We start from the raw sequence: 14,273 nt of genomic DNA on the forward strand, positions 1-14,273 counted from the left end.
ACTGAATTGCAAATCTAAAATAAAATAATTAACTAAAAATTTAAAAGAAATAAACAAACAAAATAAAATCATTTATTATTTCATAAATTATAATGTGGCTAACTTGTAATATCATAAAATTAAAAAGAATAAAACGTAAATGAACTAGAAATAATAAACAAGTTGGAGCAAATTATTCTTATTTACATATTTACAAGTTATAAATGAAATTCAGAAAGTTGTTTCTAAAATAGAATAAAAATGCTAAAAAAAAAAAAAAAATCTGTGGGCTTCAATTCATGTTATTCTCAGAGTTCCAGTCCGAGTTTTCATTCATGTATCGGTCACTTAAGAAGATAATAAAAACAAAATTGTTGACAGTTTTTCAGTTTTTTATTTTATTTTTTTGTTCTGTGGATTTTCGTCTCCGGATCTCGTGTTCGAAACCGTTCTCTTCGCTTCAATTGATAACTACTGTCCTCAAAGAATAATTAGAGCTCTCTTGCCATTTTGGGTACTTTACTAACCAATCTTCCCCTTTACCAGAAGAGGTCCTTAAGCTTTCCGCTCATTAATTCCAGTTCTCTTTTACTTCAACTTCGCTTGCTGTCATCCTTTAGATAGTTTTTAGTTATATCTAAACTATATCCAAGCTAGGACTAAAAATGAATATATTCATCAAATAGTTTTAAGAATTTAAAATACGTCCTGTAAGTTTAAAATTTGTTTATTAGATTAAACTTCTATTTTTTGTTCTTCTTTTTTGTAGGTCTACTCGTTCGTAAAATCATCAATAATTATGACTACCAACCTAAACATTAATTTTTTATAGAATTATTGGAAAGCTCCTTATGTATTTATGTATTATTATTATTATATGGGTGACAGGTCATGGAGGTCTAAGTCCTCTCGTTTCTTGACGTGTTTTTTTCATAGGATGGGTTCGTCACTCCCACGCCTATTTTTTGAGAGTGCCACCCATTGGCTAACGGGTCTCACAAATTCCCGGGGGGAGGTTGAGAGTGAGTTTTGTATTATTTTATGCTTGAAAAAAGCCTGGGTGGGACCGGGACTCGATCTGACAACCCTTGAGTATACATATAAATGTATCTAGAATATCCCCAATTTTTTTTTTCAGCTTCATCATAGTATATACATCCAAATTTTTTAATATGTTCGGAAATGGAAAGTGTCATTCTCACAGAATTATAGAGCAATTTTCATACCTAGTTCTAAGAAATGTGAAAGTACTGCGATCCATCTTAAAAAAATTAGGAATACTCTTTCGATTTTTTAAATTAAAATTCAATACCAATCAAAAGAATAAATATTTATACAAGGAGATTTCTTATTAAAATATTTGTATAGCTTCTGCTCTGAATAGGTACCTGAAAATGGGAATTGCTAATGGGATGAAAAACGGGATTTTCTAAAATATTGATGAAACGATTTCCCAAAACTTGTAAATTCTCTATACAAAAATTATTATTGTGAGATATGTAATATTAGCAATAATGATAAGATCTAAACAATTCAAAACTGTAATATCTAGAAACGTTTTTTTTAATTAGATTTTATGACATAAGTTTATGATTCTGTGTTTTACAGTAAAGATCTAACATTATACATGCATATCTCAAAATATCCATTTTTTGAACTGTTAAACTGTTGAACTGAAAGAGCTAATTAAAAAGTTAAGTAAATCACAAGCTGTATGTTATAAAAATATGCCCAATATATTTGGGAATAAATGTTGTAAAAATGAAGAACTTCTCTCTGGTAAGTATTGAGGAGAAAACAATCGCTTTGAATACCAACTTTAACAAGAATACCAGGAGTTCGATGCAGTTTGTTTGACGTTCACACTCTCTAAACGTTCCAGGTTAACTGAATTAGAAGCTTAGAGTGTTTTGGACATTTTAGAAGTAAGCAAAAAAAAAAATAGTTAAAAATCAAATCCGAAAAATCACATCTTCAAACGTGAAAATCTATACGACAGGGCCGTGACGGCTTTCTTCTGGAAACTCACATTTTTATCTCAAGATCTTCTTATATATCTTCAAATAATGAAGATCAGTTTGGAATATATAGAACTACTGTGACTTATGTTAGAAGAACTAGTTTTGTAATTTTGGGACAGAAAAGCTCTTTAATAAAATCATGAAGTTGGGAAGATTATCTCTGGACAGTGCAGAGCCGTGAAATATTGACAAGTTAAATAGATTTTTAGTTCAAGTAATTTTAAATTGAACAATAAAGAAATAAAATAGCTATAATAGTAAATAAAAACTTATTTTAATTTGTTAATAATGTTACATTTAATATAATTCGTGATTTTATTTTTTAGATTCATAAATGATTGAGTAAATTTACACTAGGCGGAATATTTCAATTAAAATTTTTATATATTTTATTTTTTTTTTTTTTTAATTGTGAAACATAATGATCAGTAACACGCAGGTTTAATTTCTGAAGAATCAAATCAGTTCTTTTTTACCTGTAGAAACAATTCTTTTCAAATCGCAATGACCTTTATAATATTTCTACCCTAAGCCCCTGGAAATATGAGATTGAAGATAGGAACGGAATACGAAAAGGTCGATTTATTCCGCTCTGTTGAGTAGGCTAACAAATGGAAATCCGACCAGGACGATTTCCTCCTAAATCGGGATTGTCGCGGGATATAAAATACTGCAGAGGAAGAAGAGGCCGAAGGGGGCAGTGAAGAAGAAGAAGATACGATGGAGATAAAGGTGGTTAATTCAAGGCTCTGGGGCTGTCATTATTGACTTCGCTCTTCCACTACCTTATCTTCTTCTTCTCTTAGACTTTATTCCACCTCCACCTTTATTAGCCGATATCATGTATTAAGTAAGGTAGCTCCAAAATTCCAACCTTCGGTCTATCAATTTTAACGAGTTTATTTGTCGTAATATTAAAGGATATATAAATTATTCTAAAAATATATTTTAAAAAAAACGCATTATTCAACTTTCACTTACCATCCTACTTTGAGTTGAAATTAATCCACATTTGTTTCAGAACAAATATTCTTAAACTATTCATTGCTCAATTGCTTAATAGTTATCTCGTATTAAATCAATATATAAATCGCAAATTAATATATAGGTTAGTGAAAGTAAAAATCACACTGTGATGTCCGTAAAAATAATTGACAGTACCTATAATGAGATTAGATTCAAATATTTAAGTTCTTTGGATTAGTACACGCTTCATGAAAACATGAAAGTGCTTCCCTCATTTACTAAATGGAAAAATTATTATTACAAATAATTACTTACCTTAAGGCGCGTATTAAGTTCCCACCATTGTCATTGATAGCAGTTTGCAGAAGTTGAAAACCATTTTTTAAATCATTTGCCACAGTCCACTCTATACACGTGTCCATTTGTTGTATTTAGCCATGTATCATTCACAAATATTCATTATCAACGTATGATAAGCACTGCCATAGTTCTCCACTGTCGTGAGAAAGTGTGGCATTGCTTAATATATAAGCAGTGATATATCCATGATTAATATATTCAGTAAGTAATATTTAAAATTATATATTTATTTTCAATCTTGTTGCTACACTTTTCATTTGGAATATTATTTACTCTTATAATTATATTTCCCTCCTATTCACAGAGCTAACAAGTCTGTCTCAAAGGCAATAGATCCTACAGATCCTGACCTATTTCTTATTGTTTCTTTGAGAGTCTGCTCTAGGATGATAGCGTGTTCCCCCTCTTTAAAATACCTACCGATCTTATCTTAAAATTCCTATGGTTTAATATTAATCATTTGGTTTACTAAGCAGAAGAAACTCTATAGCATGACAATTTGAATTTGTTTCCTGGCCTTATAGGACTTCTTCTCTAATTTCTTCTTCTGCTAGATTCTAATCATCTTTTGTTTCTTCTGATTGCAATATCATTTCTTAATCTTATATGTCTGGCTTATTTATCTCTGCAAAGTTGCCTTGCATATTTTTTCTAAAACTTAAAATTTAGATAATTGTAAGGAATTCAAAAATTGAATTCCAGCCCTCACAATGGGGATATAAAATCATTTAGTACAATTAGCTTCCTCATAGCTCTTAAATTATGGGACAAATGTTAGGTTATTAATCAGAGTAGTTTAGTTATGTATGCATGTTTGCATAAATGTAGAGAGCATTTAGCTAGTATCATTTTATTTAAACAAGTTTCAGTAAGCTTTCAATATATCATAAATTAAACAATTAAATTAAAAAAAAAAAAAAGATGAGCAAAAATCCTTTATATAGTTATAACGATAATAAAAAAGATTGATTTAAGTAAAGAAAAATTATATAACCGACTTTTATGAGTGTGTGTATATTTAACCTATTGTTAATAGATACTACACATTGCCAGGTTTATTGTCTGTATAATAGGCGAACGATCAAAAAGAGCTAAAGCAGGACTTTTATTGTCAGATCATTTCTCAATAAAGATTGAAGACAATGAATCTAGAGCCGTGGGACTCTCATCTCTTGCAATCCATCTACCCACTCTAATCCTCATCAATCAATCCATATATGCTCTTCAGTGACCAAGCTGACTGCAAATGTTACTCAACAGGAATAATAATTAAAAATTATTCATATAAATTTACAATTTTTATTTATTGCTATTTACAACTGTACATTATAATACATTTAGTAAATTTGATCTCAGTTAAAATGGAGTGATACAGGCGTGTAGAGAAACTACCCATTGATAGCACTCTATAAATCAATAATAAGCAGTATAACTAAGCAGGGTATGCTATTTAAATTTATCACAAAAAAAATATTTATTACTTAAAAACATAAGCTTACAGTCATGTAAACATAACACAAAATCTATAGTCATTTTAATAAGACTTAAGTTTTAGTTTTTGTATCACAAATGCCAAGAACGACTTATGGCTACTACTAGGAACTTTCACTAATAGTTTTGGTAAATATAATTTGGACATGAACTTGGATCTGCTCTTTTGGTTCAGGGTACAAACGTGGGATAACTACAATACCAATCAATAACATCCTCGATAAGGTTTTAGTATTTATGAAATGATTAAAATTTGGATGTGCGATTAACATATAACGGTGTTTTGACTAATGCTGTTATTTCATAATTTTTATTTTTTTTCTGACTTGAATAGTCCCAACAACATATAGCTGAATGTATACTTTTTTCTTAAATTTCTGTTCTATTCATACCGTTATTACAATAATATTTTAATAAAATCTGGTTAAAGTTAATCTGTAGAGATTCATGAGCATCTGAGAGATCACCAGAAGTTTAAAAATATATTCTGAAGAAATTGAATCATAGGAATTTCGGCTGATGCGTTCTGATAGTCACAATTCCCTTTCATCTTTTTTTAGATTTTACGAATAGGAAATAGAATTGCATAGCGCAAAAACATAAATCGCACGACTTTGAATATCTAAAATAACCCATTACTTGACAGTATTGTAAACTTCCCTCTTCAACTGAAATGGTCTTATAATAAAATAAAATTTTATAGCCGTATAATAATAGCTCTAAAAGTATAAATTTTATCGTAAATTATATTGCTATAATTCGAATGATATATCAATACCCAGCAAAGGAGATCTTGTAAAACTGTAGTTTCATCCGGATCTTTCTAAATAACGAATTCGTCAACAAATCTCCTAAATATACATAAGAAAAAATAAAATAAAATAAAAACTATAACACAATTTTTGAAAATTTCATATTAGCAAAGAAACATCTAACAATGTTTGTATTGTTTTATCAATTCGAATTTTCTACGTAAATTTACAAAATAAATACACAAAATTTTGATTTTTAATGAAATTAATGTATTTTATTAAGTATTGTATTAAAACTATTGAATTTAAAAAGCTTTATTAGAATCCAATTTTTATAACATTTATAGTACTTTAAATAAAGGTTTTAATTTTTTTTTTGTTGTTTTTTTAGTACAATCAGAGCTAAGACCAACCTCTGTAGTCCCAATAGACTGGCACTTATTGTATCTCGTCCTAGCCCTATTCTATAAATAGATCCCTTTATCAAAACTCTTTTATATCTTTCGTCTATAATTAATCAGCTATGAAACTAAATTAAATCATGTTAGTCTCCTTTGAGTATTGATACAATACTATTAAATACGAGTCGTTGAGTGGTAAAGTGATGTCAGACATTCTTCATCAAAATTAATTGTCATTAAAAATAATTATTTAATTAATGAATGATTTATTAAGTTGAAAATGTTAAAATATTCTTGTGATTGCCTACTTTTAACTGAAATAAACCGTTATTTCTTAGTAAAACTATATAGTTTTTAAAATATAAAACTCCTGAGTTTACACCATATCATTACACTACTTTGTACCGCCTCCAACGGCTTACTTAATAATAATATTCTTAGACATTCCCCTTATACAAACTTTTTAATAAATAAAACTAAAGATATTGTAAAACATCATAAAAATAATAAATTGAAACAAAAAAGTCAATAATTCATAAAAAATATATATATCTATGCACTCAATTCGAAACATAGCTGTATCCTGGAAACCGCTATAGTCCCACAGTTTTTAATGTACAGGATGTCTCGTAAATCCTGGCAATATATAAAGATATGATAGTAGACCTCAAGAGCTACTAAAAAATTCAAGTTGGTGTAGTCCGATTCTCTATGTAAGAGGAGAAACTTGATAATTTGTTTTTTGTTTTAGCGAGACATATTTCCTTGAATTGGACTTAATAAGTCAAAATATATTCAAAATGCTTAAGTTCCCATTACCACATCGTAAAGTAGATAATATTCTAGTTCAGAAATATGCTTTAACTTAACTAAATCTGTCTCATGGGCAACCCAATAGCGAAAAGTTTTATTTTATTTTTAAATTCACACATTACTTATGAATTCTGGAAGATATTGATTGACCGTGTGTAAAGATGAAAGGAATATGGTCCGGGTGCGGTAAAAAAAAAACTCAAATAGTAGAATATACTATTTTATTGAGCCAACGTTTCGCCCCACGTTGCAGGGCTTCGTCAGGGCTATTTTGATTAAAAAAAATTGATTTTTTTTTTGTTTTGTTTTTTTTGACTGCCATCAAAATAGCCCTGACGAAGCCCTGCAACGTGGGGCGAAACGTTGGCTCAATAAAATAGTATATTCTACTATTTGAGTTTTTTTTTTACCGCACCCGGACCATATTCCTTTCATCATTACTTATGAATGTTTTTTTTCAGCTTCCATTAGGCTTAAAAATTATCCACTTATCTACTAACTAATAAATTCAATCAGCTTTCATTTGAGTGTGAAGTGTCCCATTCTTATTTTTTTTCCCATAGCGATCCCAAGGAATAAAATCGCAACCTTCCCATTCCGGTTGGTTACTCGCAGGATTTAGCTCCTGATTTGTCAACAAGTGGGATGTTGAATTAGGTTTTTTACATAAGTAAATACAAATTAGACACAGACTATGGTCAGAATCCACAAAGAAAAGAAAGAAATTTATGTTTTGTATTTTTTATGCATCACACTTTTTGTGGGATTGGAAGCGGCAACTGAAAAACTCTTTTTAGTCAGGCAATTCTATATTCTAGGATTGTAAACCAGACCAAATTTCTTGAAAAAAAAACAAAACAGGTTGAATGAAAATTCTTTGTCAGTGTCCTTGCTGTAGTTCGATAACACTTTGATTGCAACTCAACTTTGAAATATTTACATCTTACCAAGTACAATAAATAAATATGTAGATATAATTTTATCTTTAGCGTAGTTAATACGAATTGTATTTGTTCTTCAACACTTATAAAACATTTTTAACATATTACATTACAGTGATTATAGCCCTTATTGGTACAGATCCAGAAGATCATCATGACCGTATTCCCTTTGTGTCGCCGAGGCCTCACCCATGTGGATGTGTTCCAGGATGGTAGGAAGTGTGCGGATGAAAGCCCTATTAACAGATTAACAAGTTACATAACAATTTCTAAACAATTTACTTATTAATAATGTAAAGTATTATAAACACTGTTGGAATATATTTTAATATAAATTAAAACTAAAAAAAAAATCGGAATCTTTCAGGATTGCGAAAAATGTAAAAAAGTAAAGCGTTTCGATTATTCAATACTTTTCAAAAATTATTTTTTAAATCGTGTAGAATGCAACTGCAGCTTTGTTGTTAAAATTAACTAACCCTAAGTGCCGCTTTATAGAACCGATTTTTCATTTTCACAGACCACTTATGTCCACATATAACTAATGATTACAAATAAACATGAAAAATATGTTATATTACTTTAGCTCCATCTTGCTAAGACGTGGTATCCCAGCGGTCCCTACGACGCCACCGCGTCCTACAGTTACCGGCAGGGTGAGGTAGGGAACTCCGACTAGTGCTGAAGTCCTCACTGCTGCCGACAGGTTCACTTGCTCATCTCTGCTCAGTCCTGTCCGAGGATTAATTTATATTAATAATATTAAAATCGAAAAAAAATTATAATTTTTTCTATCTAAATATAGCTAATCATACATTATTCATTTATTCAGAGACACGTCCCGACCAGACTTGTAGAATAAAACTACAAATATAGTAGGCTGGCTTTATAGCCTTAGAGTAACAAATACAAGAATAAAATAATTTATACACGATAAAAAAAAAAAAACTTACGAATCCTAATAAAGTAACTTTTAATTATTTAAACAGATAGAAAATGACCTTATGATATTAATAACCTTATGATTAAGGGGAAAATACGGAGGTAATACTAAGTAAAAGTATGAATTTCTAAAGAATTAATAAACAGTTTTTATAAAATCTAATTAAAATAAGGAGCATCTACTTTAATTCTATTGGAACTGGTTGGATAGGAAATGACGGAATAAGCGGGATTTAAAGGTGGGAAGGGAACTGGAGCTACGAGTTTAAATAGGAATGGAATTTCATTGGGAAAGGTTAGAGAATGGCTGATAATGAATTTATTATCATTTTTTAATTATTTAATGATGGATTACTCATTAACAATCCACCCATCTGAAGGGACTGTAGAGCTCAAAAGCATTTTTTTCTGCAAAATGTTCAGTTTAATTAAAACATCTCCAAAAACAACTTTTTGTGGGAATCCCGACTTACATTAGAATATTTTAGTATACGAAGCATATACGCATGAAGTAGAAGAAGCTTGGACAATAATATTATTAAGAATTTCTGAACAAGTTCAATATTTTGAACAAAAATAACCGGAAAAAGAAGTAAAAAATCTAGAAATATCAAATCAATCCAGTTATATTTAAATTTTTTGAACTATTTCAGATTAGAACTGTCAACTTACCTGTTACAAATGTTGACTATTAGCAACAATAATTTTCTTTTATATTCAAATTTAAAATGATAATAATAAAATTCCAATTCCTGAACTTAAGGTGTTGGTTTTATATTTTAGTAACTCTATTACGTCTCTAATAAGGAAAGTAGTAGTGCTGTTAATGGTATCACAAATAGAATATTGTTAATAGATGGTGAAGAAGAGGGGGATGATGTGGGATTCACAGGATGATGTGATTCACGGGAGGTGATCTACCAGAAATATCGGGTAAACAAGAACAGGTGAAATATAGGCAATACCTATAGATTCTATTGTTTGATTATGAAAACCATCACATTATCCATAACATACCGTATTTCTCGTGTTTTCTTAGAACACCTCCTTTTAATTCCCCCGATTTTTTTTTATTCTTAAAAACACCTCATTACCCGTAACGCATTTCTTATGTTTAGTTGGAACAGAGGGTAATGCCAATGTTCTCGCACGGATATAACACTTATTCCAAGAATATTTGCTTCTGAATCCATCAAGATTATTATTACTACCTTTCACTAGAGCCAAAACGAACTTTGCAGTGGCATGACCTCCGCTGAGGTGGGGTGCGTTCTGTGAAATTTCCTTCACGTTTTCTGTCATGTTCCTCAGCAAGTTCATTAGCTCGATCATATCTGTCTGTCCGGATGAAACAGATAATACAATTTTCAAAATCAATTGTTTTCAAGATTAATGTGTCTAGTCCTAAAACTAGTACTTATAATAAATTGCTGGCGTACTTTCAAGAAGTCTCCCCCAGGCTGAGCAGAGGAGATTACCGGGACTACGGTGTCTGAAGTGCCACCCCCAGTCAGCTGCACCTTTACAGTGCCCGGAGGGAGCCCCAACTTCACTGCGGCCAACGTGGCAGCTCGCATCTCCTCTAGCGCCATCACCCCGAAGACTTTGTTAGGGCAAAACAATCCCTGTCCCGTCTGGATCTAATCAAAACAATAAAAATTTACATTAATATATTGAGATAATATTTGAATTTTATTAAGGTATTATAACATTATTCTAAAAAAGTATTTAACCTCAAGTCTCATAGGTCATCATAGAAAATCATAAGTTAGCATAAATAGAGACCAGAATTAGCACATCTCCCATCATTAACAAGGTGCTCGTCTATTGAAGGAAAAGAGAGAGAACATTATCAAAGCTAAAATTTTTTACAATTATGGCTTAAATTTAAATTAAAAATTAAATTCAGTCTAAGAAAAACATGCTGACTTCTCAATAGTGAAGGAAACAGGATCCCACCTACTAGTGAAGTTCAAACTTCTCAAGTTGCAGATCCCAATAATGAAATAACAATTTTTGAACTTTTTTTTTAATTTTAAGTCATAATTAAAAGTAATAAAAATACTTTTTTTCATTTAACCATAACTTTTATGATTTTTTTTTTTAAGTAAATAAACTGTGTAAAGTTGTAGAGTAAAATCAATCATTGATATCAATTTCGTGAGGTTTGTTCATTTCGGATGGAGTTAAAGTGTCTGGGAGAAACAGATGCAGACAATTTTTACCATACCAACCTTTTAACGAGCGTAACAAATCAGTAATTATAATTACATTTTTGTAAGTCAAAAACAAACAAAAGTGAAGTAAGTTTTATTCTTATATGTGCTCTACTTAAACTTAACAGACACTTCTAAACATTATTACCCCCATTACAAACTAAGACTGATTTTTAATCTCAGGGTAAAAATGCGAAAACTGGCATTTACGTGGTCCCTGCACTTTTATTATACAGTAACAAGACACTGCATTTTCAATTATTAAACCAGTTGCTAAGACTAAAAACACTAAATTATAAGACATTGAAATTGAGAAAATAATTGTTTTTATTACATTTTTAAGTTTTAAAATGCATAGCGTTACTTAGGACTACATCTGGACAAACGACTGACATGGAATCTTCATACAATACTGAAAAGACAGGAAACTGCTCGTCGATTCTGACTATTGCAACATTTACTAGACAAGCGGTCTAAACTTCCAATCCATTACAAAAGACTGATCTATATAGCTGTTATAAGAACTATCTGGACATATGGAGTTGAGCTATGGGGCTCCACTAAACTATCGAATTCCTCCTGAATCCAATCTTTACAGTCCAATTCCTTCGTAAAATCCTTAATGCTCCTTATTTTCTCATAAAACAAATCATCCATCAGTACCTCAATGTCCCATATGTTGCCGATTTGGCCAGAGCCAGATACCAATCCTTCCATGATAAACTTCCCAACCACTCAAATCCACTTCTTCCTAACCTGGCTTCACCTTCATTACCTAATAGGTGTCTGAAAAGAAGATAGCCAAGAGATCTTCTCCTTTAGAAATGTTTTTAGAGTTCTATCAATGCGTAGATTCTCCACATGTTTGTATCATATCATTATATCACTTACAGCAAATTTACTTTATGTGTACAGTTGTAAATAACAATAAATAAATTATTAAAAAAACAAAATACATAACAAAATGTGAAGAAAGTTCTGAATATTATTTTTTGGAAGGTTATTATTAGGCAGGGCAGTATATCTTAGTTAGATATTCACTGATATTTAAGAGACTTAGGGTTTTGTTTTGGAATATAACAATTTGTGTATCTGTTAGAATTTTTGTTTTTGTTTATATATTTCCATTATAGTTTCTTCTAATAGTATTTGATATTGCGAAGCTGTTCAGGAAATTATTATATCTTGATATTTGTGTCTTTGTTTTTACTGGACTTAATACTGAAATTCTCACACGGGCCGAAGGCTACCGCCTTTCAAGGCTCCGCGAATCAACATATCGACCCCCGACACTAGCTCTGACTCAGTCCCTTGTCCGTCAACCCCTTGCTGTCTGCTGGGCTTGACATATCTTCTGTATAGATCATTAGTTTAGATTTTTTTTCCTAAATTATAACGAAAAAAATAAAATAAAATAAAAAAATAAATAATTGAACAAAAAAGCTAATAAAAAAAAACAGCCGATAATTACTTACTGAAATGAAGCATTACAAATTATAAAAAAGATAAAAAGAAAAACACAAAATATAACTTAATTTTTTAAGTTTTTTATATGCCGTAAAGTGGAATGACTATGATACAGTATTTCGGGTTTTTAATTCATAAACTTAATATACGTTTGTACTATTGGACTAACTATTTTGTCTTCAATTTGAACTATTAGGCTTCAGTATGAAAAAAAGAATTTCTTCAAATATTAAGCCAGATATGCCAATTTTTTTTTTTTTACTTTACTAATTTCAACCCGCAATGCGGTTGGTTTGGTTTGGTAAATCCTGTTTTATCATGGATTCTAAGGATATAAATGATGTACCGTTCTTCTCACTTCTTAGAGGCGCTAGAAGGTTTCGAATTTTTTTTCAATAACGTAGCCTTATTGAAAACATTGCTGATTATATTTCTCGATTTACCTTTCACAAAATTAATTGTCTCGACCATTAAAGAAAACAATAATAGGGTATATAAAACATATTTTCTTTGCTGAAAATAATTGTATTTTTCAATGTGGTTCGTAATCCAAAAATAATAAAAAAAATGTGGGGCATATTCCTAGGAACATCTCCCAAGAGATGACAACATCCCCAGGACCAATTTCACTTTTTTCTTGACTTACTTGAACAGTTTCTCTTGAATGTTGAAGTCTCTTTTGTTCGGTATAATTCCTGTAGAAATGTCCTTCTAATTTCTTATTGTAAACACGATGAACTCCTTCCCCCCAATAAAAGCACATATTTTAGTATTTAATGAATGTAAATTCATGAAATAACATTTTATGTAATGTATAATCGGGATCCACTTCAGAATGTTATTATTAATTAAAATTGCACAGAACACTGCACATCTCACGACGACTTTGCTACTGAAGTTTGGAATATTATGTTGAATGTTCGGTTTTTGAAAATTTACGAGAAAAAAAATTCCATACGATCGGGAAAAAGTAATATTTATTTATTTATTTTTAAATTTTATTATTATTTTTTTTTAAACTGCTCCGGTGATAAGTGCTTTCTCTAATGTATTTACATATTTTTTCGTCCTAATAATAGCTGAGTTGAACAGTTAGTACCTAACTGCTACTTGACGGGACTTTATGCTTCGTTTAAAATGATAACATCCTGTAACAGTTCCGAGAATGGTATGACTCAGAAAAAAATTGCGACATAAAGGTGATAGAGGTCTTGTTCTACTAAAGCCCCGTGCGTGACCCCGATCTTTGACATTGGACTATTAAAACAAAGTCTCATGGCAATAATGATTTTCACTCAAAGGTTTTGTTGCCTCGAGTGACCAAGGGCAGCGCTAACTCCAATTTCACATGTTCAGAAGGCATTGGTGAAACTTAGTTCAGATATGATCCTGATAGAGAAAACGCAAATGTCACAAGATATGTTTTCTCATGTAATGAGTCATCCTTGATTTATTATAGATGTACTACATGTCTTCAGTCTTTCTATTTTGAGACAGTCAGTTCTTGCATAGTGGAGAACTTCAAACTGGCACAAAGTAGGGATGTTAAAAGCACTTTGTACAGTGGAAGTACCACAATCGAATCTAGCCTGGTCCAATGAACATTTGAAAATATTTCGTTATCAATGTACATTTGACCTTCATTCCTAGTGTTGTTCCGATCATACTACTCGTACAATATTGAAACATTCCAACACTACAATATTTGGATGATAATATTTGACCAGACTATACACGAGTACTTAGTGAAGAAACAGTATGTTGCCATGAATGTGATGTATGTCAAAATCGAAGTTAAGAGATAATTAACACCAAATATTGGTGTATGGAGGGCTATCTGCAGGACTAGAGTTGAGACTGAAGAGACTCATGAATTGTTTTGTAAGATTTATCTTTGGGTTCCCTAGGCACTCTCAAGTCTCCC

At 30.8% G+C, this 14,273-nt stretch overlaps 2 protein-coding genes across 7 annotated transcripts in view; one reads left to right on the top strand and one right to left on the bottom strand.

Annotated features, from left to right (window-relative positions):
- Positions 1 to 14,273, top strand: part of LOC106684817 (micronuclear linker histone polyprotein) — a 170,889-nt gene that overhangs the window by 55,806 nt on the left and 100,810 nt on the right. The window lies entirely within an intron of this gene.
- The window catches only part of LOC106684822 (malate dehydrogenase), a 25,192-nt gene continuing 18,674 nt past the window's right edge, over positions 7,756 to 14,273 (bottom strand). For both annotated transcript variants that reach the window (XM_014427107.2, XM_067045433.1), the window contains exons 5-8: positions 10,106 to 10,306; positions 9,878 to 10,004; positions 8,306 to 8,456; positions 7,756 to 7,960 (exon numbers count right to left, since the gene is read on the bottom strand). In XM_014427107.2, coding sequence (XP_014282593.1) covers positions 7,852 to 7,960; positions 8,306 to 8,456; positions 9,878 to 10,004; positions 10,106 to 10,306 — 588 coding nt within the window. In that variant the 3' untranslated portion in view covers positions 7,756 to 7,851. The remainder of the gene's footprint in view (positions 7,961 to 8,305; positions 8,457 to 9,877; positions 10,005 to 10,105; positions 10,307 to 14,273) is intronic.

This window comes from Halyomorpha halys, unplaced genomic scaffold, assembly GCF_000696795.3.
Source record: "Halyomorpha halys isolate HHAL.00 unplaced genomic scaffold, Hhal_1.1 Scaffold623.1, whole genome shotgun sequence".
NCBI classification, from domain to species: domain Eukaryota; kingdom Metazoa; phylum Arthropoda; class Insecta; order Hemiptera; family Pentatomidae; genus Halyomorpha; species Halyomorpha halys.